Source organism: Salmo salar, chromosome 10 (genome assembly GCF_965601325.2).
Source record: "Salmo salar chromosome 10, fSalSal1, whole genome shotgun sequence".
NCBI lineage: Eukaryota > Metazoa > Chordata > Actinopteri > Salmoniformes > Salmonidae > Salmo > Salmo salar.
Genome location: NC_138300.1, coordinates 31,291,471 through 31,319,343, shown reverse-complemented (window position 1 = coordinate 31,319,343; position 27,873 = coordinate 31,291,471). Strand labels below are relative to the sequence as shown.

The 27,873-nt window shown below is 44.2% G+C and overlaps 2 protein-coding genes across 4 annotated transcripts; both read right to left on the bottom strand.

The window, feature by feature from the left end:
- Positions 1-587: 587 nt before the first annotated feature.
- Positions 588-14,483, bottom strand: fmo5 (flavin containing monooxygenase 5). 2 transcript variants are annotated; one of them, NM_001139795.1, is given in 11 exon segments: positions 588-1,415; positions 1,541-1,793; positions 2,020-2,092; positions 2,223-2,442; positions 2,545-2,680; positions 2,863-3,062; positions 3,291-3,433; positions 5,252-5,417; positions 5,522-5,710; positions 7,155-7,293; positions 14,352-14,376. In NM_001139795.1, coding segments are annotated over 10 exon segments (1,665 nt in total). In that variant the 5' UTR covers positions 7,287-7,293; positions 14,352-14,376; the 3' UTR covers positions 588-1,262.
- A 310-nt stretch (positions 14,484-14,793) lies between these two features.
- LOC106613964 (polyisoprenoid diphosphate/phosphate phosphohydrolase PLPP6) lies at positions 14,794-24,061 on the bottom strand. 2 transcript variants are annotated; one of them, XM_014216829.3, is made up of 3 exons: positions 23,457-24,061; positions 22,427-22,501; positions 14,794-20,069 (listed from the first exon to the last, which is right to left on the bottom strand). In XM_014216829.3, the coding sequence occupies exons 1-3, from the start codon at positions 23,947-23,949 to the stop codon at positions 19,699-19,701; spliced, it is 939 nt and encodes a 312-aa protein (XP_014072304.1). In that variant the 5' UTR covers positions 23,950-24,061; the 3' UTR covers positions 14,794-19,698. The 2 variants fall into 2 exon arrangements, with proteins under 2 accessions (XP_014072304.1, XP_014072305.1); XM_014216830.3 differs by lacking the exon at positions 22,427-22,501 and having other exon boundaries at positions 23,457-24,060.
- Positions 24,062-27,873: the final 3,812 nt, after the last annotated feature.

Genomic DNA, 27,873 nt, shown 5'->3' with positions numbered 1-27,873 from the left:
GTTTTGAGAAGGAGGCAAGGAGAGAGGAGTATGCAATCGAGATTCTCCCACAGGGGTGGAAACAAAGAGTATCTATTATATTGACAAGATAGTGGAGTGACCGCTCTAACAATGGAAATACATGTCCTCAAAGATGGAAGCGCTATTCTGTCTTTGATGGAAGGCAGATCGAGATCAGGTGGGACCATTCTAGCCAATGAGAGGGCAGATGTGTGTGAACAACAGGCAACTCCAATATAAAGTTGTATTTTTTTCAAAGTTGCCGAAATGCTACGTGTAAAGGCTAATATCAGTGCATTCGTAACAACCTCACCATTATGAAACTTATATTAGATCAAATAAGTCTCACGTAGCAAATCAGCAATCCAAAAAATTGCTAACCGAATTCAACACTCCTTGACCTCTGACAAGGTGAAAAATCTGTTGATTAACCCTTAATTGCTACTGTGCCTCCATTGATAATCCCTGACCCTGGCTGTTACCCCATTCTCCAAGGGTGTCTCAGGGGAAGGTGGGATATGCAAAAACAAATTTCCATTTAACACATGGGTATAATACACACTTGTACATGTACACGTGAAACCGGATAAATGTAGTCACCCACCAAGTTATTTATTATCTTTTGTAAACCTGAATAACAATGCCAACTCATCTAAATCTGTCACCCATAGACTGTACCCACCTGGTCCAGTGAGTGGACCCAGAAGCCTGTGTGTTGCCTGCTGTGTTCGCTGGTGTGGAAAACCTCTAAACTCTCAGTCAAAACCCAGATTGTTATGTAACCCCAGTCAGTATGTCAGTCATGCAGTCAGGGGGATAGACTTTGCTCTCTCTCAGCTGGAGTAGTTTTGACTGGAACTGTGTCAAATGCAAATGTGTGTTCAGTTCGCTTAAACATTTGCTATGTTGCGGAATGGTTGAACATTGGGAAGGTAATCAACATTTATGAAATTTAATATGGGGTATTAAATTTAAAAGAAGTTTTTTTTCTACCCAGTTATACACAAAGAGCAGTCCAGTTACAATCTTTAATAATACCAATAATATACTTCACAGCAGAGGAATGGCTCTGAGAATCATGAAGATCACATGAGGAGAGGAGTGGAGGGTGGTGTTCAGAAAAGAGAGGAGGGAGGTGGTTTAGGATGAAAAGAGGGTGGTGAGCCTGAACACCTCTTTTCATCCTAAACCACCTCCCTCCTCTCTTTTCTGGCTCTCTGGGGGTTGAGAGTGGAGAGGAGGGAGGTGGAGGAGGATGGTGTTCAGGCTCTCTGAGGTGTGAGTTTGGAGAGAAGGTAGGTGAGGGAGGAGGGTGGTTGGAGGTGGAAGTAGTAGGCCGCTGCTCCTCCCACCATCGCTGTGAGACTGAGCTTTAACAGACGGCCCACCACAGAACATCCCTGCTTCTCCTCCACCTGGTACAAGGATGGGCAGAACAACACATCATAGTATAATAACCTATTTGATACCAATGTACATTTATCTTAAATACAAATATCTTCAATGCATCTTCAGTGTAAATATATAATAAATATGTCACCTGTCTGGTCTTGAAGGGCTGGAACATGCGTTCAAACTGGGTGAAGATGGCTTGGCGTGCCCCGGACCATTTCCCTGGGCCGGTGATACGGTATTGGTAGGCGGTGACGGGACCCCACAGAACCCTCTTGAACAGGGGGTAGTCAGTGAAGAACAGCCAGGCCAGACTGGGTCTGACCCCCACCTCCCCAGCGATGTCATCCATGTAGGACACAAAGTCCACCTGCAGCGGCACCAGCTTGGATACGATGTAGCTGTGGACAGGATAGAGCAACAGTCATCAGTTATTAGTTATTCAGGATATTGATTAGTAATACCCAGCTTTTATTTTTTTATTTAATCAATTTTAGAATAAGACTGTAACGTATCAAAATGTGCAAAAAATCAAGGGGTCTGAATAATTTCCGAATGCATTCTATTCATGTATGTATGAAGCTTAGATATTATATGGCTTTGGGATGGACAGCCATTCTATCTCACTTCTTGTCCATGTCCTTGGTGTCATACTCCACAGCCTTCAGCATGGCCTGGTTGGACGGTAGCTTCTTATGACCTGAGAAACACAAGACAGAACTAAGACCACTCCTCTGATCAGAACTACACATGAAGCAGGTGGGGGTAGAAGCAAATGATGTGCAGTAATGGATCCTGCTACCTCTCTACTGGCTATCACTCAGTCTGACCTTTAAAGACACGTGTGACCCAGCGGGACTGCATCTCTGCCTGGGGCATGATGGCTCCCAGGGCATGGATGAAGCCTACTACGGCCATGGTGGGGTGCTCCAGGGTGGGGGGAAACACATGCTTGTACAGCCCCACCCGGTGGCCAGACTTATGCATTACGTTGGAAGGCAGGAAGGGAAAGTCGTAGTTGTAGCCCGTAGCGAACACAATCACATCCACCTAGAAAACGAAACACACTTAGACAGGTTAAACATTAATAGGGTGTGTGAATGCGAGCATGTATGTTTCAGTGTGTGTATCTGTGTCTGGCTGTGTGTCCACCTTGTCCACCACACTCCCATCCTCAAACACCACACTGGAGCCTCTGATCTGTTGGACATTGGGTTTGACCATGACTCCACCGGTCAAGATCTTATTGGGAAGCTCATCATTGATTACTGGAATCGTACTGAACAACCTAGAAGAGAGTGGAAGGGATGAAAGAAGAGGATGTATACATGTATTGTACACACACACACACACACACACACACACACACACACACACACACACACACACACACACACACACACACACACACACACACACACACACACACACCACACACACACACACACACACACACACACACACACACACCTGTGTTTGGGTTTGAGGGCGTACATGGTGTGGTCATACATGGCGTTGAGCTTCTTCTCTCCGAACCAGCTGAGCCAGTTAACTGGCAGCAGTTGGAACAGGATGTGGACAAAGCGTGTGTTATACTTCATGTCCACGGGCAAGCCGTTGTCCGACAGCACACGTATGACCCACGCACCGCGACGCGTGCTCAGATACACCTGCAGAACCGGAGAGAGGAGGGACGGGATAATTAATTTATGATTTTTATTATCATATTTAAGAGAACATTCTTCCCCCAGCTCACACTTCATTCACAGACCAAGAAAACAGTCAATAAGAAACAAACAACCCACACAAATAAACACAGAAACTATGCCAATTGAAAATCAGACCCTGTATTAGTGGTCACCTGCTCTGAATCTGACCTTGTATCAGTTGTTATTTACCTGCTTGGCCACCCGGCTGGACTCCACAGCGATGTCTCCTCCAGAGTTGCCGATGCCGATCACCACCACCCTCTTCCCATAAAGGTCCTCTGGACCCTTATAATCCCAACTGTGGAAGTATTTCCCCTCAAACGACTCAATACCTGAAACCAACAGAATAATCGATTGGCATGCTCTACTGTGTGTGTGTGTGTGTGTGTGTGTGTGTGTGTGTGTGTGTGTGTGTGTGTGTGTATATAGATATATATATATATATATATATATATATATATATATATATACTGCTCAAAAAAATAAAGGGAACACTTAAACAACACATCCTAGATCTGAATGAAAGAAATAATCTTATTAAATACTTTTTTCTTTACATAGTTGAATGTGCTGACAACAAAATCACACAAAAATAATAAATGGAAATCCAATTTATCAACCCATGGAGGTCTGGATTTGGAGTCACACTCAAAATTAAAGTGGAAAACCACACTACAGGCTGATCCAACTTTGATGTAATGTCCTAAAAACAAATCAAAATGAGGCTCAGTAGTGTGTGTGGCCTCCACGTGCCTGTATGACCTCCCTACAATGCCTGGGCATGCTCCTGATGAGGTGGCGGATGGTCTCCTGAGGGATCTCCTCCCAGACCTGGACTAAAGCATCCGCCAACTCCTGGACAGTCTGTGGTGCAACGTGGCGTTGGTGGACGGAGTGAGACATGATGTCCCAGATGTGCTCAATTGGATTCAGGTCTGGGGAACGGGCGGTCCATAGCATCAATGCCTTCCTCTTGCGGCTGCGACCCTCCGCCCTGGGCGCAGCGCAGGGGCCCAGGGCCCGCCCGCTGGCCACGGGGCTGGGTCCCCGGCGGCGCGGCCCCGGCGAGCACAGGAGGGCGGCGGCCCCCCAAGTTCCAACCAACACCATGACTGACCCACCGCCAAACCGGTCATGCTGGAGGATGTTGCAGGCAGCAGAACGTTCTCCACGGCGTCTCCAGACTCTGTCACGTCTGTCACGTGCTCAGTGTAAACCTGCTTTCATCTGTGAAGGGCACAGGGCGCCAGTGGTGAATTTGCCAATCTTGGTGTTCTCTGGCAAATGCCAAACGTCCTGCACGGTGTTGGGCTGTAAGCACAACCCCCACCTGTGGATGTCGGGCCCTCATACCACCCTCATGGAGTCTGTTTCTGACCGTTTGAGCAGACACATGCACATTTGTGGCCTGCTGGAGGTCATTTTGCAGGGCTCTGGCAGTGCTTCTCCTGCTCCTCCTTGCACAAAGGCGGAGGTAGCGGTCCTGCTGCTGGGTTGTTGCTCTCCTACGGCCTCCTCCACGTCTCCTGATGTACTGGCCTGTCTCCTGGTAGCGCCTCCATGCTCTGGACACTACGCTGACAGACACAGCAAACCTTCTTGCCACAGCTCGCATTGATGTGCCATCCTGGATGAGCTGCACTACCTGAGCCACTTGTGTGGGTTGTAGACTCCGTCTCATGCTACCACTAGAGTGAAAGCACCGCCAGCATTCAAAAGTGACCAAAACATCAGCCAGGAAGCATAGGAACTGAGAAGTGGTCTGTGGTCCCCACCTGCAGAACCACTCCTTTATTGGGGGTGTCTTGCTAATTGCCTATAATTTCCACCTGTTGTCTATTCCATTTGCACAAGAGCATGTGACATTTATTGTCAATCAGTGTTGCTTCCTAAGTGGACAGTTTGATTTCACAGAAGTGTGATTGACTTGGAGTGACATTGTGTTGTTTAAGTGTTCCCTTTATTTTTTTGAGCAGTGTATATATATATATATGTGTCAGAAGATAATAGTCTCAGCTCTGAGAATGGCTCAAGGAGTTTTTTCTTGCCATAGTGCTAACTGCTTGCTCTAGGGGTCTAGGCCAGGTTATTGTAAAGCACTTTCTTATAAAAATTGGATTTTTATTTGTTGATTGATTGATTCTGCTGACCTGAGAAGTCTTTAAGTGGAAGGTGTGGGTAGGAGTAGTGACCAGAGCAGACGATGACAGAGTCAAACATGTGTCTCTCCTCCTGTCCCTCCCTGTTCTCTGTCACCACCTCCCACCGGCCTGAATGACTGAAGTCTGGCCTCTGTCTCACACTCCGCACACTGGTCTGAAACGCACGCACGCACGCACACACACACTTAACCAACCTTGAACCCACCAACCAACCCATTATTCCCCATAATTGGGTTTGTAAAGTCACTCTGCTGTTACCTGGAAGCGGATGTGCTGCAGCAGTTTGAAGTGTTCAGCATAGAGCCTGAAGTACTGAAGGATACGGGAGTGGTGCATGTAGTTGGGGTAGTCAGCTGGGATGGGGAAGTCGCTGAAACACATCATCTCCTTGGAGATATTGATGGTGAGGGAACGGTAGATACTGGCTCTGTTGGGCTCAGAAACTTCCTGGAAGGAGGCAGACACGCTTAAGTCATAGCGCTGTGATAATATGATCATCAATATAAATATTATCATCTGATAACTGACTGCACTCTCGTGCTTACAAAATAAATAAGATCCCACTCTGTGATCATATTAGGTCAACTCAAACATGGGACTGTTTCACCCATTTATAATCATTACATTATGTTAGCTGCGCTAGGCACAACAGTGTGGTAACTATAGATTGATACATACAGATATATAACATGGATTTGGTCTCCTCCCCGTTGATTCTATAACAGCCTCTACTCTTCTGGAAAGGCTTTCCACTAGATGTTGGAACATTGCTGTGGGGACTTGCTTCCATTCAGCCACAAGAGCATTAGTGAAGTTGGGCACTGATGTTGGGCGATTAGGCCTGCATTGCAGTTGGTTTTACAATTCATCCCGAAGGTGTTCCATGGGGTTGAGGTCAGGGCTCTGTGCAGGCCAGTCAAGTTCTTCCACACCGATCTTGACAAACCATTTCTGTATGGACTTCGCTTTTTGCATGTGCAGGCATTGTCATGCTGAAACAGGAAAGGGCCTTCCCTAAACTGTTGCCACAAAGTTGGAAGCACAGAATCCTCTAGAATGTCATTGTATGCTTCACTGGAACTAAGGGGCCTAGCCCGAACCATGAAAAATATCCCTAGACCATTATTCCTTATCCACCCAACTTTACAGTTGGCACTATGCATTGGGGCAGGTACTGTAGCATTCTCCTGGCATCCACCAAATGGTGGTGAAGCGTGATTCATCACTCCAGAGAACATCTTTCCACTGCTCCAGAGTCCAATGGTGGCGAGCTTTACACCACTCCAGCCTACACTTGGCATTGTGCATGGTGATCTTAGGCTTGTGTGTGGCTACTCAGCCATGGAAACCCATTTCATGAAGCTCCCAACGAACATTGCTTCCAGAGGCAGTTTGGAACTTGGTAGTGAGTGTTGCAACCGAGGACAGATGATTTTTACGTGCTATGTGCTTCAGCACTTGGCGGTCCCGTTCTGTGAGCTTGTGTGGCCTACCACTTCGCAAACTGAGCTGTTGTTGCTCCTAGACATTTCCACTTCACAATAACAGCACTTACAGTTAACCGGGGCCATTCTAGCAAGGCAGAAATTTGACGAACTGACTTGTTGGAATGACGGTGCCATGTTGAAAGTCACTGAGCGCTTCAGTAAGACCATTCTATTGCCAATGTTTGTCGATGGAGATTTAATGGCGGTGTGCTCGATTTTATACACCCGTCAGCAAACGGGTGTGGCTGAAATAGTTGAATCCACTAATTTGATGACCACATACTTTTGTATATTCTGTCTACCTTTGGACTGTTGGTGCCAAAATGGCGACCATTATAACAGCCTGAATAAATCTGAAAACTATGTTTGCCAAATGTACATCAGTCCCTGGTCCCAGGCCTTGCCTTGAACTTCCACAGCCCCCCGATGTCATCACTGCTCTCAAAGCAGGTGGGCTCCAGACCCTCTTCCAGACAGCTCTTGATGCTGGTCAGACCTGAGGGACCTGCCCCGATCACTGCTACTGTACGCACCATGATGGAACTACAGAGAGAGAGAAGGTTAGTACCATGATGGAACTACAAGGAGGAGAGAGAGTTATGGTTAGTATGGCGCTACAGGGAGAGACGCACTTCAAGCCCCTACCCCCAGACAAGGGAGAGGAGAGAGGGAGGAAGAGTAGGAGAGGAGAGAGGGAGGGAGAGTATAGGAGAGAAGGATAGACAGCAGAGGTTGTAGGTAGAGGAACTCCTTTTAAAAGCAGTTTGTTGTGCAAACCTTAATTGCTCTAATTGAACTTACATACACTGAGTGTACACAACATTAGGAATGCCTGCTCTTTCCATGACATACTGACCAGGTGAAAGCTAGGATTCCTTATTGATGTCACCGATTAAATCCACGTCAATCAGTGTAGATTAAGGGGGAGGAGAGGGTGAATGGCCAAGGCAAAAGATTTAAGTGCCTTTGAACAGGGTATGGTAGTAGGTGCCAGGTGCACAGGTTTGAGTGTGTCAAGAACTGCAACGCTGCTGGGTTTTTCCACGCTCAATAGTTTCCATTGTGTATCAAGAACGGTCCACCACCCAAAGGACATCCAACCAACTTGTGGGAAGCATTGGAGTTAACATGGGCCAGCAGTGGAATGCCTTTGACACATTGTGCAGTCCATGCCCCCGACAAATTCAGGTTGTTCTGAGGGCAAAAGGGGGTGCAGCTCAATATCAGGAAGGTGTACACTCTGTAGATGATGTCAGGCAGGAGAGATGTTCTTTAGTTTTATGATAAAAATAGAATGCTGAAGATAAGGTCACAGCAATCTCTCCAGGTCGTTTAGTTACATTAAAATATGACAATCTGACTTTTGAGCGATAACTGCAAACATTGACCAGTTTGAAATTAGTCTAAACATTAGAAAAAGCACAGACCAAACTTGCACGCCTATTGTAATACCAGGTGCATGGAGAAAAACTGCTTGCTGATTAGAAAACAAACTGCTGCATGCTGGTGCATGCAAAGGGGAACCCACCCACTGATTTGGCCTTGTCTTTTGGCTTGCTCCTCATGTAATGCTGGCAGCCGTGACACACCCATCTGTCAGAACCTTGCCCGCAGCCGTTTCCCCCCACTCAATCAAAACACACAAACAAACAAACCTCCTGCAGGTTGAGTTCAATTCACAAGTTTAATGACCAGACATGAAATGGGTTTAGAATATTTTTTTAAGGAATGGCATGTGACACAAAAAAGTGGAAGGAATCACTGTTTGGTCAGGTTTAAATTGGGGGGTAGTGGTGATTAAGAAGAGTGAAAACAGGGGTGGAGATTAGCAGTTAGTAGCAGCTGGAGCTTGTTTGAGGAGTTACGTTCAAGGCAAACTAGTAAAGTGTTGCAAAAAATAGGCTGTTTTGCAATGGTTAACAGCTGGTGCTTGTTGAGTTGCTAGGCAACTAGTCTGGTCCCTTCTGAATTTGTTAAATCCTTAACGCCATTTCACGAGTGTCAGGACTAGACATGAAATGGGTTTAGAATATTTATTGAGGAGATGGAATGGAAGTGAGAATGAGGATTCAGCGGGGAAATGAGAACGGACCGGATGAAGCCAAGGGCTGCAGATGAAGAATCAGGAGGGGTTGACTCTGTAGGGTTTGGCTTGGAGCCTCAGGTAGACATCACCGTCAGGTCGTGGTACAGTAGTTAGGCAGTATCCCCAATAAGAGAGCACCAAGTTAGTTGGACCCTGGATAGGAAGTGAGCTGTTCTGGACTTCATGTGCTGAATGGTTGGCGATATAGTTGAGGTGGAACAGTCATACGGACTAGGTGCCCATGGAGAAAACCAACCATAGGCCCCAGGAGAGCAAGCAGAAGCAACTGTGGCAAGGAAAAAACTCCCTTGAATGAAAAAACCCTTGAGGAACCAGACTCAGCTGGGGAACAAATCCTCTTTTTGCAGGTTGGGCAGGATACAGTGCGTGAAGTAGATGGTGTTCGTGAAATGAGGCAGAGACTGGAGGACTATGCCTGAGTTATGCAGGTTCTGAGAGATTAGCATCTTGTGGGCTGTCCTGATGTTTATGTCAGAGCGGATGTAGGAATGATAGGCTTGAGAGGACCAGTGGCCAAGGAGTTGTATGGTGTGGTCTGCGATGCTGTGTCGGGATGCCATGGAGGCGGCAGGTGTGTCTAGAGAATTGGTCAACAAGATAACCGGACAGGGATAGTATTTGTCTCAGATGGGAATGGAATCATTGGCGAGAGGCGATGGAAGCAGAATCAGTAATGAATAGTGGGTCAGATGGAGAGGCATGTTGAGATTGTCTGAGCTGCAGGAAGTAGGTAAGTGGTTCATAAGGGCTGAGGGTAGATGGTAGCCGGAACTGGTAGACTGGTGTGGTCCTGCCAAACTGATTGAGGATGGGAACGTCTGACACACAAGGATGACGAGAAAGTTTGTAGATAGTAGATGAGGATGTAAACTCTGAACATTGCAGGAATCCCAAAAAATGGCAAAAGAAACATTGATTATAGTGTGGAAGAGACTGTGATGGAGATGTAACCAGACCGCAGCGTCTGGATGCAGGCAGACAGGTTGTTGAGTGTTATGGACTGGCGGCGAGGGGGGTGGTGGACTTCTTTGCATTGGAAGCCCTTGAGGAGAAGGGAGACATGCAGGTGAGTGGAGGAACATGAAGACCCAGTGAGCAACTTGAGAAAGAATTTGATCCTGGCCAGGTACATCCGGATGGATGATATCCGCATGAAGAGGGATGAGCTGGCATGGGTGATGAAGGCAGACATGGTGACCAAGTCGTTGGAGGAAAAAGGCAGGTGATACAGTGCATTCGGAAAGTATTTAGACCCCTTGACTTTTTCCACTTTGTTACGTTACAGCCTTATTCTAAAATGGATTAAATAATTTCACCCCTCATCTATCTACACATAATACCCCATAATGACATATCAAAAAAAGGTTTTTAGAAAATGTTGCAAAAAATATAAAAATCAAAAACTGAAATATCACAGGACCAGTGATTACTTTTTTAAACCCTGTTTTCTCCCCAATTTCGTGGTATCCAATTGGTAGTTACAGTCTTGTCTCATTGCTGCAACTCCCATACGGACTCGGGAGAGGCGAATGTCGAGAGCCGTGCATCCTCCGAAACAGAACCCAACCAAGCCGCACTGCTTCTTGACACAATGCCCACTTAACCTGGAAGCCAGCCGCACCAATGTGTCAGAGGTAACACCATGCACCTGGCGACCGTGTCAGCGTGCACTGCGCCTGGCCCGCCACAGGAGTAGCTAGTGCGCGATGGGACAAGGACATCCCTGCTGGTCAAACCTCCCCTAACCCGGGACGACACTGTGCCAATTGTGCGCCGCCCCATGGGTATCCCGGTCGCAGCCGGCTGCGACAGAGCCTGGACTTGAACACAGAATCTCTAGTGGCACAGTTAGCACTGCGAGCAGTGCCTTAGACCACTGTGCCACTCGGGAGGCCCAATTTCACATTTACATAAGTATTCAGACCCTTTACTCAGTACTTTGTTGAAGCACCTTTGGCAGCGATTACAGCCTTGAGTCTTCTTGGGTATGACGCTACAAGCTTGGCACACCTCTATTGGGGAGTTTCTCATAGTCTTCTCTGCAGATCCTCTTAAGCTCTGTCAGGTTGGATGGGGAGCGTCGCTGCACAGCTATTTTCAGGTCTCTCCAGAGATGTTCGATTGGGTTCAAGTCCAAGCTCTGGCTGGGCCACTCAAGGACATTCAGAGACTTATCCCGAAGCCACTCCTGCATTGTCTTGGCTGTGTAATTAGGATCTTTGTCCTGTTGGAAGATGAACCTTCGCCCCAGTCTGAGGTCCCGAGCAGGTTTTCATCAAGGATCTCTCTGTACTTTGCTCCGTTAATCTTTCCCTCTATCCTGACTAGTCTCCCAGGCCCTGCCACTGAAAAACATCCCCACAGCATGATGCTGCCACCACCATGCCTCACCGTAGGGATGGTGCCATGTTTCCTCCAGACGGGACACTTGGCATTTAGGCCAAAGAGTTGAATCTTAGTTTCATCAGACCAGAGAATCTTGTTTCTCATGGTCTGAGATTCCTTTAGGTGCCTTTTGCAAACTCCAAGCGAGCTGTCATGTGTCTTTTACTGAGGAGTGGCTTCCGTCTGGCCACTACCATAAAGGCCTGATTGGTGGAGTGCTGCAGAGATGGTTGTCCTTCTGGAAGTTTCTCCCATCTCCACAGAAGAAATCTGGAGCTCTGTCAAAGTGACCATCGAGTTCTTGGTCACCTCCCTGACCAAGGCCCTTCTCCCCCGATTGCTTAATTAGGCCAGGCGGCCAGCTCTAGGAAGAGTCTTGGTGGTTCCAAACTTCTTCCATTTAAGAATGATGGAAGCCACTGTTTTCCTGGGGACCTTCAATGCTGCAGACATTTTTTGGTACCCTTCCCAAGTTCTGTGCCTCAACATAATCCTGTCTCGGCGCTCTACAGACAATTCCTTCGACCTCATGGCTTGGTTTTTGGTCTGACATGCATTGTCAGCTGTTGGACCTTATATAGATAGGTGTGTGCCTTTCCAAATCATGTCTAATCAATTGAATTTACCACAGGTGGACTCCAATGAAGTTGTAGAAACATCTCAAGGATGTTCAATGGAAACAGGATGCTCCTGGGTTCAATTTTTAGTCTCATAGCAAAGGGTCTGAATACTTAAGCAAAGGTATTTCTGTATTTTTTAAGGTCATCATGGAATAAGGAGGGACTGGGGTTGGTAGGGGTTCTGCATTTGGGGCCAAGTGCCGTAATCTCTGAAATTGGAGACGGGACAGATAATCAACGATTGAGTTACATTGGCCGGGTACATGTACAGCTCTGAGAAGGAACTGACAGATGTCCAACCTGGCTGTCTTAGGAAACTCATGATAGGTAGGGAGTCAGAACGGCCCTGGCTCTTCTGGACCCTTCATTCCCCCAGAGAGAAGCGGCTACGGCAGCAGACCAATGACCGCTGTACAAACCTCCATACCCAATGGAAGAGGCAGTGTGGTGAAAAGCTGTAAGTCTTCAGGAGAAGAGACAGTCATCATAGAAAAAGGTGATATCGTTCCAATGACTGAGGCGAAGGTGCCAAAGCCTGAGCTCCGAGAGGCACGAGGGATCGAAGACCACGGTGTGAAGCAGGGAAGGCACGGAGGTGGCCAGGGAGAGAAGGTGGGACAGGAAGGAACTGCCTTGAGGGGTGATCCTGATGGCAGAGATCAGGTGGCCCAGCAGTGAAATCCGCTGACGTTTAGTGCAGTGGGGAGATTACAAGTAATTGGACAGCGGGAGGGAAATGCGTTGAAGTTTGAAGAGAGGCCAGGAGGCCTGAAAGGAGACTGTGTCCAGGATGATTTTTTCTTTCTTCATTTTTTGTTTATTAAAATAACATCAAATTGATCATAAATACAGCATAGACATTGTTAATGTTGTAAATGACTACTGTAGCTGGAAATGGCAGATTTTTTATGGAATATCTACATAGGCATACAGAGTCCCATTATCAGCAACTATCACTCCTGTGTTTCAATGGCGCGTTGTGTTAGCTAATCCAAGTTGATCATTTTAAAGGCTAATTGATCATTAGAAAACCCTTTTACAATTGTTAGCACAGCTGAAAACTGTTGTTTTGATTGAAGAAATTAAACTGGCCTTCTTTAGACGAGTTGTGTATCTGGAGCATCAGAATTTGTGGGTTCATTTACAGGCTCAAAATGGCCAGAAACAAAGACCTTTCTTCTGAAACTTGTCAGTCTATTCTTGTTCTGAGAAATGAAGGCTGTTCCATGTGAGAAATTGCCAAGAAACTGAAGATTTCATACAACCCTGTGTACTACTTCCTTCACAGAACAGCGCAACCTGTCTCTAACCAAAATAGAAAGAGGAGTGGGAGGCCCCGTTGCACAACTGAGCAAGAGGACAAGTACATTACAGTGTCTAGTTTGAGAAACAGACGCCTCACAAGTCCTCAACTGGCAGCTTCATTAAATAACACACACTGGACAGAGGAACTCTGCCTAGAAGTCCAGCATCAGAGTCGCCTCTTCCCTGTTGGCATTGAGACTGGTGTTTTGCGGGTACTATTCAATGAAGCTGCCAGTTGAGGACTTCTGAGGTGTGTTTCTTTGAAAAATAACTTTCACAGAACGTTATGGGAACATTTTTTTCTATAGAACCAAAGGAGAACTTTTAGGGAATGTTCATTTCACTAGGCAAGTCAGTTAAGAACAAATTCTTATTTACAATGACGGTCAAGGAACAGTGGGTAAACTGCCTTGTTCAGGGTCAGAACAACAGATTCAGCTCAGGGATTTTATCTAGCAATCATTTGTTTACTGGCCCAACGCTCTAACCACTAGGCTACCTGCCGCCCCAGACTTGAGGACCGACAAACTCCATACTAGGGTCCTTTGGCAGGGTATGCAAACCATAGAACTTTGGCTGTGGAGGCATGGTCAATCTGTAGCTATAGGACACATGATCCTTTGAACGCATTTGGGGGCGATGAAACAATGGAGCCCCATTCAATGAAGGGAAGCGAAGTGGGCGGAGGGGTGATTTGCACATAGAGCTTGGCAAAAGAGGGCATCATTGTAATCCAAACCCAACCTTCTTTATGACTAAAATGATCCTATTTACACGTAAATTTTAACACTAGAATAAATGTTTCTGACTCATATCAATGTTAAATAGGCTGTTTTGAAAAGGATTAGTTGCTTTTTAGGGGCAGTCGCTCTTTAATGCACCACAGAATTGATGGCTCTTTTTTACCCACATTTCGAATTCAACATTCATTGTTTAAATCAAACATGAAATCTAAAACTCATTAAGATTATCCTACCTGCAAACACTTAAATTTAGACAAAAGGCTTTTCCATCATTAAGACATTAGGCCTAAATCTAATAACAGAACATCTACAGAATTCTTTATTCCACTGTAATTGCAGTATACATTCTGCATAATAATGTACAGTGCACATGACATTTCTACATAGATTCTAGACAATTCCATATTGTGAAGCAGTAATGTCTACTCTAATGCGACTTACCTTTGTGTTGTGTGTCGGCAGGTGAGGGTTGTGTGTGTGTGTATGAGTCAAAAGGGAAGAGCTCATCACAGCCTTTTATGCCGAGCAAAAACAGTGACGTTTTTTTAATCATCACAAGTAATAAGACCTGGCTCAAAGTCAACATGTTTAACATTGACAGGAGTGCAATGATCTGGGTTATATTGGTGGAGGTTAGATATTACAGTCAAAACAAATATCTGGCTTCGCACCACATCTGGTAAATTTCTATGACGCAGATTCTACCATACTACTTATTCTATATCAGATTTAACTCAAACAATTCTGCAGAATAGCATCAAGGTCCATTTAAAATTCCACTTTGTCATTTCTAGTTTTCAGCTACTTCTATTAAGCCACAAAAGATAAACCTGCTGTAATTTTGTCCCAGATAGCTAAATATAAACCACATGGCGAGTCAAGGTCACAACTTGACACATTTAATAAAAAAATCAATAAATACAGAATTAGTGCAATCATTCTGGAGTACGCCTCCAAAATCCATAGAATAAAGTCAAATTTGCTACCATATACAGTCAACCCAAAATAACAATGCTGTATTCATCTTACCATTTATGTGCATACATTGACATTACTTCAGATGAAGGATTATACAATAAAACAACACTACAATAGATGAAAGTTATAAGTCAGTGTATAAAGCTGGCGAGATCACGTGAGGAGGTGTTTGTGTCTGCAAACTTTGTCTTTTGACTGTACAGAGGCTGAGATGGCCAAACTGGTAGCGCACAGTTCCAAACAGACTACTAGCTCCAAGCCCGGGGCCTATAGAGTTCTGGCCAAAAGTAGTTTGGGACTAAAAGTTGTCAAAAACTCCAGTCACCCAAGTCATAGACAGTTCTCTCTGCAAGCAGTATCGATGCAGTCTGGAACCAACAGGAGCTCCTACTCACAAGCCATAAGACTGCTGAACAGATTGTTAAATAGCTACCCGGACTAACTCTTTTGACTCATCACATACGCTGCTGCTACTGTTTATCTAGCCCGTCACAAAGACACTTTATCCCTAACTACAGTATTATTTATTTATTTATTTAACTAGGCAAGTGAGTTAAGAACAAATTCTTATTCACAATGACGGCCTACACCGGCCAAACCCGGACAACGCTGGGCCAATTGTGCACAGCCCTATGGGACTCCCAATCACGGCCGGTTGTGATTCAGCCTACCACTCAAAAGTTTGGACACACCTACTCATTACAGTTTTTTCTGTATTTTTGCTATTTTCTACATTGTAGAATAATAGTGAAGACATCAAAACTATGAAATAACACATGGCCATGAGGCCAGTGGTGACTACAATAGTTATAGTTTAACGGCTGTTATGGGAGAAAACTGAGGATGGATCAACAATATTGTAGTTACTGGAGCTAAGCACAGGCAAAATCCTAGAGGAAAACCGGGTTTAGTCTGCTTTCCACCACACACACTGGGAGATAAATTCACCGTTCAGCAGGACAGTAACCTAAAACAAGGGCAAATCTACACTGGAATAGTTTACCAAGAAGACGGTGAAATGTTCCAGAGTGGCCAAGTTACAGTTTTGATTTAAACCTGCTTGAAAATATATGGCAAGACCTGAAAATAGTTGTCTAGCAATGATCAACAACCAATTTGACAGAGCTTAAAGAATTTTTCACAAAAAAAAAAAAAAAAATAGGCAAATGTTGCGCAATCTAGGTGTGGAAAGCTCTTCGGACTTACCCAGAAAGGTGGTTCTAACATGTATGGACTCAGTGTTGAATACTTATCTAAATTAAAATATATTAGTGTTGAATTAATGACTTTTTTTAAACAAATGTTAGAACTTTTCTTCCACTTTGACAGAGTATTTTGTGTAGATCGTTGACAAATAATTACAATTAAAACCATTTTAATCCCACTTTGTAACAAAATGTGGGGAAAAAACTCAAGGGGTGTGAATACTTTCTGAAGGCACTGTATCTACCTCAATTACCTCATACCCTGCACATCAACTCGGTACTGGTGCCCAGTATATACAGCCAAGTTATCGTTACTCATTGTGTATTTATTCTTGTGTTATTATATATTTTTTTGCATTGTTGGGAAGGGCCCATAAGTAAGCATTTCACTGTTAGTCTACACCTGTTGATTACGAAGCATGTGACAAATAACATTTGATTGGGCATAATATTCTCAAACATACGTTTGAGAATACTACTACTGCATTATTGCTGAAGAAATACAGCTTGTATGTGTGTGAGAGAGTGAGAGTGCGAGTGAGAGAGAAACTGTTGTTTACAACAGTCAGAGAAAAATACCCTACTGATGTAGACCATCTCTCAGGGAATAGTACATGAAGACTAATCAAGACCAACTCATCATGTGTAGCTGCACTCACTGCATTGTAACATATACCAAATCTTCCCCAGAAAAATACTTAATGTTTAGTTTGGAGTCATACTTGAGCTTGGATGCAACATAACAGTAGATGAGCGAAGGGGAGTCAAGGGAAAGGGTAGTGATTCAGCTGGAGGGAACACAAGATAAATGGTGAAGAACAGCTGAGGAATGGAGCGGTAATGGAGTCTGACTCTTCTCTTTGAGCAGAAATAGACACGGGGGGGCAAGAGAGGGAGAGAAAGCTGTAATAGCGTGAGGGTGAGAGAAGGTAAGAGAGAGAGACGGGGCTAATAAGCTGCTCCTCCATATTTAACCACGGCGGATGTGTTTGAGTGGGTGGTCTCCTCACTCACTCTCACACACACCTCTTCCAGGTTTCTCTCAGTTACAGCAGAATCCACTCAGCTGAGAGGAGGTTTGGAGAGAGAGAGTGGTTTTGGTCTCAGAGTTTAGGAGAGAGAGAACAGTGGCTGGGGGATAGAAGAGGGAATATTAATCATCAGAGTCAACAAAAGATTGTTCCGTCTGCCATGATTAGGGTCTGTGCAGGATCTTCACAATGTGACAACAGCCAAATGACAACAGTGGTAAGGGCACAAAATGGCCACCGTCTGTAAACAACCAGAAACATTCTAAACACCCAGGACACCTGGGAACTCTCTGACTGGGTCTCTCACTCCTGCCTCACATGCACCAGAGAATGTACATTCATATAGAGGGGAGGCCATGAGTGTGTCAGAGCAGAGAGCAGTTTAACAGTAGGGCAGTTAAGGACACGGTGGAAAGCACTTGGCCACTAGATCCGGCCCACAGCTAACCAGTGGCTAAGGCACGCACCATGGTTACACCATTACCACCCTTAGCGGAGTTGCCAACAACCAGATGTATCCCTTAAACATTGAAGGGGGATTTGTATTTTTTACCTAAGAGCAGGAACAGCACCATTTAGTGGTCAGAACCTGGTAATATCAGAATGTAGGATAGGACATAAACCTAACAACTTCAAAGACTAATCTCTCTGAACAGGAGAAAAGAAATCATCACCAAATTCACTGAGAATGTATTACATAGGATGAAGAAACAATACTCCGAGCCGCAGCTCCATACTACTTGTCAAACATACAAAACTGGTACTGTATACTTGTTGGGTTGAGAGTGGCGTGGGGTGTGGTGGTCCGTGGGTGGCTTTTCACCATTTCTTTGGAATCCCCATGTCTAACTCATTGTTCGAATTTTTGGGGGTCCAAATCAGATGTTATGTAGTATATGTAATGAATCCTATAATTTAAAATGGCCAATTTGGGTGCAATCACACAATGTGTGTGTGTGTGTGTGTGTGTCAGTTACACCTGTAACAAAACAGTACAGCAGGAATGAGCAACCAGTCTTGGACATTCACCGTCTTGTGATCTCAAATACGGAAGACACATTTCAGTTGAAGGCATTCAGTTGTACAGCTGACTAGGTATCTTCCCTTTCTATCAGAAAGACAAAAAGCTATTCTACTTCTACCATCTCTGGGACTGAACTATAAAACCTGCCCTGGCCTCTCTGGTTTTCCCTCCAACCACTGCAAACCTGTTGCAAACCTATTTAGACAGTTACTATAAGGAATCAACTCTCCACAAGATGAGAACCATCTACAGGATCAGGTCTCAGAGCCATAGATAAGGAGAGATCACGTTTAACACATTAAAAGGTTATAAAATGAATGAACTACATGTTTGATGTCAGCGTAGCTATAAAGTTGTTGGGTAACCTAATTTGGAATGAAAACCATGCCTCCTGTCTCTGGTTAAAACATCATCAATGTTAATTATTTTTTAGCATTCACCCATCTGTAGAAAACTGGTATTATTCCTCAAGATCCGCAATAACACATTCAGGGTGACTATATTTCAGTGAGAAATAAAAAAGTGGTCAAACAAGTTAATTGTTCCAAACGTTTTTCCACCATTCATTTTTAGACACACTTAAAATAAGGGCTGTGTATCATGTAGGCTTACCTTGGCGTGGCATTTTGATAACCGTGTAAATCGCTCTAGGACAAGGTGACTTTTATCAATATATTTGCCTGTATTTACCCCCCAAAATGTAAACGTCAATTAGCTGCTAATGTGACTATCTTAAAAAACTACAAATGCCATGATGATGTGGACGAGACTGCCGAATCCAGGCAAAGGTAAGAGTCTCTAGATTAACTATCTAATGTTAGCTAAATATAGTAATGAATAAATTGGCTACATTTCTTTAAAATTGACAATTCTGTGAACGGTCTTGTGCAAGTTTTAAATTGACACAATACCTGTTAGCAAAGGTGTCAGTTAGAGATGACGTGCTGGAACTTACAGGGATTTGTAGTCTTGGATGATATCTAGTTTGATGCCAATTAGAATTTTCAAATCAGAGTAAATAGAGCGGAATATATTAATAAAAGTCACCTTGTCCGAGAGAGATTTAAACACAGCCCTTATTTAAAGTCTTTCTAAAATTCCCTATGGGAAAAATGAATGGTGGAAAAAACGATTGGAACCATTTCCCTGTGAAATGTGAGGCTCTATACCTTACAAGTTTAAAATAAATCAATACATGATGTGTCCTCCATAAATTACATTGCTCTTTTCAGAGCACCCCACAGACACCATAATCAATTCATAAGTTTCAACCTATAGCATTCATTCTCCCCTTTCAGAGAGATGTGTTCTCAGACACACACACAGACACACTTTCTCTCACTCCCCCTCTCTTTTATCACAGTATGGAAGAGCACCCTGCTCCTAGGTACTTCTGATTGCAGTTACATATGGGTGGATGGTTGGTAGGCTTTGTTGTAGTTGTTTGTCTTGAACAGGCAATGATGAGTGACCACAGTGTCAGTATGGGACAGGATCAGTCAATGTTTCATACATATTGGGACAGGGCGTCTGTCTCCCACCCCCTCCTCTCACCCCTGGATGAGCCCCAGGAACCCCTGCATGCCCAGCGATGATACCCAGAGCATCTCCACCAGGTTGTACTGGCAGTAGCCCATCAGAAAGCCAAACAGCACATCGGTCATGTTGTGTCTTCCCAGCAGCACCCGGCTCAGCCCCACCAGACCAGACCACAGGAACACAAGCACCCGCAGGGGGGCGGCCAGCACCAAGTGGGCCAGCAGGAAACGGGCACACATGGTGGACCGGGTGGCGTGCCCCGAGGGGAAGGAGTAGCGGTCCACGGAGAAGGTGGCGAACATGTCCATGTGGTTGTGGGATGGGCGGCGCCGACGGACGACCGCTTTCACGATTCCAACCAGGATCAGGTCAAGAATGAGAGCTGAGGGGAGAGGATGCAGAACGGGGTGGGAGATATGAGAGAGAGGGGGAAAGAGATGAGAGCAATTACATGGTTAGCAAACAGACCAGTCAGTAAACAGTATACAGTACCAAAACAAACAAATGTATGCACACACAAATACACTAACACCCAGCATATAGTATTAGCAACAATACACATTGCACCCACACAAACGTATAATGTTATCACAGTATATGAGACAACAAACTCTACGCCTGTTTGAGCCGAACCTCCACACAAACACACACTGACACGCGCTCAGTAACAGCTTTGGCCTTTTGCCAGGAAGGGAAAGAGAGACAGAAGATGTGTGAGGAAAGAGAAAGAAACAAAGAGAGAGCTGCAGTCTTTCTCCAAGAGGTGTCCTTATCTGGGCTGTAAAGGAGCAGCTGTCATTGGCTCCTCCAGCCCTTCTGGCTGCATCACACAGTCACACAACAGGGACCGCCTCTCCCGTCTGCTTGCGTCACAGAGCAACAGACTTCTGCCGACTGAGTGGTACCGGCACACTCTGCTACTGTACTGTAGATTCTAGCTCCGGCTGAACCTTGTGAATACTTATACTGCACAGAGGACCCCTCGCTCTCTGTAACTCTGTTTATTTTTCTGACTGTGAGACCGGCAGACATTCACTCTTTCACCCCAGGACCACTACACACCAACAGGGGACATTCTCTGTCTCTTCTAGTGTCTGACTGTTCATAGCGTTGGAAGACTTGAGACGACAAGAGATGGCACACTCTGCCTGATCCCCCCTGGATGTGTATTTCTAGCATCAGCATTGTAAGTGTGTGTGTGTGTGAGAGAATTTGGCACCAGCATCTGAAGAGTGTGTGTGCGTGTTTACTAGTGATGCGCGGGTCAGCCGTTTGTTCACACGCATTTGTTAATAACCCATCCGCAACCACCTGACTATGTGATGAAGTGAAAAGCTGTCCTGCACCCAACCCTAACCTGCAAATAGGCCGATAGAAAATGCTCTGTACAGTCGGAGACGGCAGAACAATTTTGACAGGTGGTGCGGGATACATTTTTTATACTTAATTTAGATATGTTTTTGCTTATAATTTCTGACATTTTGGTAGAATATTTGTTAGTCAACTTATCTATAATTAGATACATAGAGTTTCTCTTCTGTTATTATGCCCTAGAAGAAAAAAATAAACCCCTTGCTCACTATAATGTCATAAATCGATGAATGCTTTACTCTAGTTGACATTGGTAAAGTTCCCTTTCATCTCTGCTTCTCTTGCGCAGCAGCCATTTAGGGACCGGGGAGAAAATGCAATACCAAAAAGACTTTCTGTGCAAAATATTCTAATGACATCAGTTTGACCAGTTAGGGAAATTAAAAGCAGTGAAAACCACCCAACATGTTTAATGAAATTTAAATTCGGCTTGGATGCATATTTTGTGGTTGAAATACTATCAGCTTTTATGACTCTGATAAAGATGGCACCTTTACAGACTGCACATTCATTCTTTAAAGATGCTGAAATAAATAAATATTTCTCCACTCTTGCTCCCGAGTCAAAATGTACATTTTGTGTATCATTTTACTGCAAAATAATGTATAATTCTGCAGGAGTTGATATTATATTAGGCTATGTGAGAGTTTATATTCAGGGTCCAGACTTCAGTTACTATTCAATTTAAACCATCTGAACAGTAGGCTACAGTTTCCTTGATGTGCCATATTTGAAGTCCCCATCTTGTGACTCTCGAATTTGTATAGCGCCTCACAATCATCACACATAATATAACTTTGGTGAAGTGGTATCATGCTCTTTTACCACTTCACCAAATCTTTCCCAAACATTACCGTCCTGGCCCTCCATTTTCTTTATTTTCAACTCTCCATTTCACAGCTTTTCTCTTATTGAATTCAACTCCGACCTTATCCTTTTTCCCTCAGTGGATCGACATTATCTTTTTCTGCCCAAGTTCCCAAAAGCATTTGGTGATTGCCGTGCATTTGGTGCGCGTAGTTAGGCCCTAAAGCATAGGCTTACGCAATTATTGAAGATAAAAATTATGCAAGAAAAACCTCAAATGTAGCCTATAGATATGAATTGCAAAATTATTATACATGTGGATTTTTAATGCATTGCTTTCTCTTTATTCAACCCACCTGCCCTTCATCCATACAATATTTCATGACCCTAAACCCACCCGCCCCGTGGATATAACCACAGGGACTGCTGGTTATGAGTCAACCCGTGCTGTAGTATTCAAGATAGATGCTTGGAATTAAGCCTCCAAAATATTGCCTTAAGTGTGCTAGATACACTAGGGCGCATAATCATAAGGAATTATAATACTGTACTGTGTGTCACCTTGCCTGATCTGTTGTGAAGAGTGGAGCAGAGAGAGAGATCTGCTGGATGTGGGGATGGAGAGAGGGATGGCCTCTGGACAGGAGTGAAGGAGAGAAACAGATGGATCACAGGATGAACGGAGGGATGACCGTTACAGGTAAGGAGCTGGCACCAAAGGAAAGGAAAGAAACTGAGAAAAGAAAGAAAATATTGTGAAGGGAGGGGTGAAATAGTGTGTGTGTGTGTATCTGCTGTAAGGCATGGGTAGATGAGGAGGCATATGCAGGATAGGCCTAATTAGAATAAGGTGCCAAATCCTTTCCTCCTCTCATCTCAGACTAATCTAATCTGTACTGCCACTGATCTGAAAGCACAAGACGGGTGAAAAACAATAGGGTGGGTTGATTTCTACCAAGGATGTGCTTTCATCTTCTACCTATTCTACCATCATTGCAAATGGAGGAGGGAGAAAAGGAGCCACTACAAACTATAAATATGTAGGCTACCTACTGATCTAATAAAAACACCAATATAGACATTCATTATTAAGCATGGCATCCTCCTTGTGGTCTGTGGGTGCAGTGATTGACTTGTACTGAAATAGGTGCCAGTACTATTCATATTTAGGTGCAGCAACTCCTCAATACTGTTCAGCTAATATTCTATATGAGGTGCAGCAAATCCTCAATACTGTTCAGCTAATATTCTATATGAGGTGCAGCAACTCCTCAATACTGTTCAGCTAATATTCTATATGAGGTGCAGCAACTCAAGCAGATGATTACTTCAGGTGCTGGTACTCAGTTCCAGTGAGCTCCTGTCCAAGTCAAACACTCTGTGTGTGTGTGTGTGTGTGTGTGTGTGTGTGTGTGTGGTGCTGTAAAAAGGCCGGGGATAGGGATGAGTGGTGGGATGCATGACAATGAGTGGTGGCAACCTTCTATTTCTATGGAAGAAATCTAATCGGAGCCTTCCGGCTGTCTACACTGGGGGCTGCCTGTCAGAATTACTATGAATAAACCCATTAATATGACATGATCATATTTACCCATGAAGAGATTGAACATAATTTCCTGTCCTGCGGCACTGTCAGCCTTGTACAGGCAGTAGGCTGTCCCGACCAGCCATGGTATTCCATGTCCAGAAATCTCTATCAGTTTCATCAATGGTCGAATGCTGCCCCAGGATGAATCTTCACAGGCACACACGCCAAGCCGCTTGGAGAGCCACAGGTCTATGGCGAGGAGGGAGCTAAGAGCTATCCCGATAAAGGAAGGGTTGAGCCGCATACAGTCCTCTTCGGGCATGCCTGTGTTCGAGGAGGTGGAGGACCCGGAGCCTCTTCGCCGGGTAGGGCTCTCTGAGGCCCGCAGTCTGGCTGCAGCGGTTTGGTCGGAGCCCGGCCGCTGGAAGAGAGTGGCTGGAGGGGTTCGGTTCAGCGACATGAACTCGTAGCGTCCGTTGCCATTGGTGCTGCCACTGAGACCTGGACTCCCACCTCCACTGCGATTGGCGCTGTTTTTGGCTTTAGGAGAAGGCATTTTGTTCGGCTTCTGTGTTTGAATTTAGGTTTAATGTCACCGCTTCACAGTTGACAATTCCTCTTACGTCCTCAACAACTTTCCTGAAACGCCATTTTTGTTTTTCCTAGCGCAAGGCACACTGGGAGATTTGCTATCGTTGAAAGATTGCGAGTGAGGTAAACTGAATAATTACCTGACTATTGTAAATGTGTATAATTATGAACAAAACACGGTTATTGAATGTTCAATCAAATCCAATTGTATTTGTCACATGCGCCGAATACAACAGGTGTAGACCTTACAGTGAAATGCTTACTTACAAGCCATTAACCAACAATGCAGTTTTAAGAAAAATAGGTGTCAATAAAGTATTTACTAAAATAAACTGAAGAGCCAATAGGCATAACAGCAAGCAGAGGTTTGGGAGTGGAGGTGCCAATGGCGAGGAGGATGGGGGGAGAATTGTTTTTCCGTCTCTGCATACGGCTAAATTGGTCACTAATATAGGAATAGTATAGGCCCAGTGCACTACTATTGTGGGGGCGGGGAACAACATTTTATTTTATTGTATTAATAAAAATCAAAAAACTGATTTTTCAGGATGTGCTGCAACACCCATACCTCCCACGGCTATGCCAATAGGCTGAGTTTAGAGTGCATTGACTGCAATACATTTTTCTATTAGCGCTAGCTAGTAATCCAGCCAAAAGGCCGTATTAGCATGGGCATCGCCATTTAGGGCTTTCACCATTTTTATGTAGTCAACTGAGTGGGACTACCACCTTCATTAGCTGATCCTTTCTAGTGACCTGGTTGGAGTCATGTCCAACTGGGTCATCAGGAGGGATCAACCAATCGTGAAGAAGAAAATGGACTACTTCAAAAAGGAGATTGCCTCACTGCTGCCCATGCAATCACCGATGCTATAAATGGCACAGATACAAAGATGAGTCCTCCATCTATCTATCTCTATGAGCCAGAGCCTGTTTTATGTCTGCTACTTTAGGTTACCTAGCCATGGCAAGCAGTACCGGTGTGCCAAGTCTAGGACAAAAAGGCTTCTCAACAGTTTTTACCCCCAAGCCAAGAGACTCCTGAACAGGTAATCAAATGGCTACCCGGACTTTACAACCCTGCTTAGCTTCAGAGGCCAGCCAGCAGTGGGATACGCTGGCTGTAAATGTTTAGTCATTTAGCAAACAGTATTATCCAGAGCGACTTACAGAAGCAGTTAGGGATAAGTGCTTTGCTCAAGGGCACATCGACAGATTTTTCACTTAGTCGGCGCAGGGATTCAAACCAGCAACCTTTCAGTTACTGGCCCACTGCTCTTAACCGTTATGCTACCTGCCGCCCCATGTAAAATTAGAGGCGTGTTTTTTTTCTAGGCTAGCCCTATACATTGTAATTCTTTCTGCAAAAACATCCCATTTAAATTCAGTCGTTGTGACCTGAGCGTGTGTGCGCACAGCTATATCCAGCTGCCCCCTCCTTCATTTATAGGTAAAAATGTTTCGAGGAACACAATAGCACCAGTGTGTTAAACCAGCCTGCACTGAGTGTGACTGACCAGACAAGGCTGCCATTGTTTAGGGGTGTGTCTCAGTGCTTCTATTCACTTGTCTCCAAGCCAGGTGACCATCCAAAGTATTTTTCTTTTGTTTAGTTTATTAATTTGACCATTTAATAAATAAAATAAACAAGCACACAACTTGAAAAAGCTTAAGCAAAATCATCAAGGATAAGACAAAGTCTGGGACTTTTTTTCCATTGTGGTCCTCTTGAAACAAGATGGCTACGCAAGATTGAACACAGTATGACGGCGAGATAATAAAACATAAAAACAAAGAACATCTATCATCATTGCAGTTACATCGTAGGGTACACTCATATGGGCAATTTTTTTACTTTATTTTTAAAGCTTCGCAGAGAGGATGTCGTTTTTGTGGGCAGAGGCAACTCATTCCACTCTGAGGCTCCAGTATACAAGAAAGTACCTTCCCAGAATTACTCCTGAACCTGTATAAGCACACATTAGCAACACCTGATCAGGTGCTGTGATTGTGTGTGTCTTTAGCATGGGGAAAGTAATCACTTATATCTCGGTGCAGAACCATAAATACTCCTGTAAACCTAACCCAGTCTAATCTGAGACACCCTCAACAGGCAGCCAGTTGAGTTCCTGAAAACTGCTCCTGTCTGAGTACATAGACTCACCTTCAATACTACCCTGATCAGCTTATTCTGGGCTAGCTTGAGCTTCCCCTTCAGAAGCTTAGATAAACCCCCAAACCAGGAAGTACTAGAGTAGTCAAAATGGCATTGAATTAGGCCAGTGGCTAGCACTCTCATGGAGTTCTTATCAAGCAGCTTGGACTTTCAAGCCAAAAACTTAGTCCTGGCATTAACCTTCCCTAGCACTTTAGTGGCCATGCGCACACCTCCCAAGTTTCCATAAAGGATGCATACAAGGTAGCTAAGAGGTTTTAGTAGTCCTCACCTCCTAACTCCACTCTGCTTTCAGAGGACCTACACAATTTAGGTCTGAACCCCAAAATAATTGCCTCCGGTTTACCTAAGTGCAGCGATGGCGTATTAGCTCAGAGCCATTTGCTAATGTTAGTAAGCTCTGTGCTAAGTATGCTCTCCAACATAGTTTTACTTTTGAGACACCAGAGTGTAGAGTCATCTGCATAAAGGAAAAGATGGCAAGAACCCACTTTAAAAAAAAAAAATTTTATTATTATTTTTTATTTTTTTATACAGTAAAAACAGAAGAGCAAGCACGCTCCCCTGCGGAACGCCACAACTCATTGGTTTTGCCTTAGCCAGTGAACCGTTAACCTCTACCACTTGCTATCCCCCTTTCCCTTTCCAGTTTGGACAGTGGTAAACCTTCTGTAGGTCAAGCAGTACCATTCCAGATATTTCCCTTAATCTCTTTCCTGATGAAGTCACTCAAGTAAAGTAGACAAACCTGACAGAAAATCACACATTAGACTTTGTTGACATTCATAAATTTGCTCATGTACAACTCTTTACAGGCTCTTTGTTATACTGAGGATAGATACAGGCCAGTGGAGGCTCCTCAGAGGAAGGGGAGGACCATCCTCACTGAATTTCTTAAAATGAAAAATGTTAAAACATTGAAAAACTAGACTAAATATATTCACGTCACTAAATAATTTATTGAAATATACTGTTTTGCAATGTAGGTCTACAGTACTGAAAGCATAAGCTACAGCTATCTGGCACTGCAGTGCATAAAATGTGCTGAGTAGTTGACTCAAAGAGAAAGACAACAGTTTTCAACAACTTCATTTCTTAAAAAATGAAGGTGACACGAGATTTTAATCTTTTTCAGTTTCACTTACTTAGCAAATGCAGCTGGCTAGTTTAGTTACTCAAACACCTGGCTCAAACAGAGGGATACTATGTTAGCTAGCTGGCAATGACTATCCAACACAACACTTGAACTCTTCTGAGTCAAAGTAAGCTTTTGGTTTTATTAAATTATTGCCACCGGGGCCGCCGGTCTAACTACTTACTGACTATACACTGTAACGTTACTGATTGTGGTGAGTTTACACATTTTTTTTTATTTAACTAGGCAAGTCTGTTGAGAACATTATTTACAATGACTAATGCATTAGTTCTATTAGCTATGCTGACTAGGACATTACATTAGCTAATATGGGGACAACGATGTAGTCTGTGTAGTGGTTTGGCTTGGAAAGTAAAAAAAAAAAAATAATAATTCTTTGCATGGTCACATAAAGCTGATGTGGTGGTCATTGAAGTCCACAAACGAAGGGGAAAGGTGAGAGCAGGAGAGCGCATAGAGGCAGGAAGGAATATATCATAAACAGCACTGACACAGGCCTATATTTTTTATTTATTTAACTAGGCAAGTCATTTAAGAACATTCTTATTTTCAATGAC

Bases quoted from the DNA above. Each gene is read 5' to 3' on its own strand.
- fmo5 (XM_045687147.2), bottom strand. From the start codon at position 7,286: ATGGTGCGTACAGTAGCAGTGATCGGGGCAGGTCCCTCAGGTCTGACC. The intron at 2,443-2,544 runs GTGGACACACAG...TTCGTTTTCTAG, and splicing joins ATGGGAGTGTGGTGGACAAG to GTGGATGTGATTGTGTTCGC. The intron at 2,093-2,222 runs GTCAGACTGAGT...TGTGTTTCTCAG, and splicing joins GGTCACACGTGTCTTTAAAG to GTCATAAGAAGCTACCGTCC.
- LOC106613964 (XM_014216829.3), bottom strand. From the start codon at position 23,949: ATGCCTTCTCCTAAAGCCAAAAACAGCGCCAATCGCAGTGGAGGTGGG. The intron at 22,502-23,456 runs GTAAATATGATC...ACTCCTGTCCAG, and splicing joins TATGTTCAATCTCTTCATGG to AGGCCATCCCTCTCTCCATC. The intron at 20,070-22,426 runs GTGACACACAGT...CTCTCCCCTCAG, and splicing joins TTCACAACAGATCAGGCAAG to CTCTCATTCTTGACCTGATC.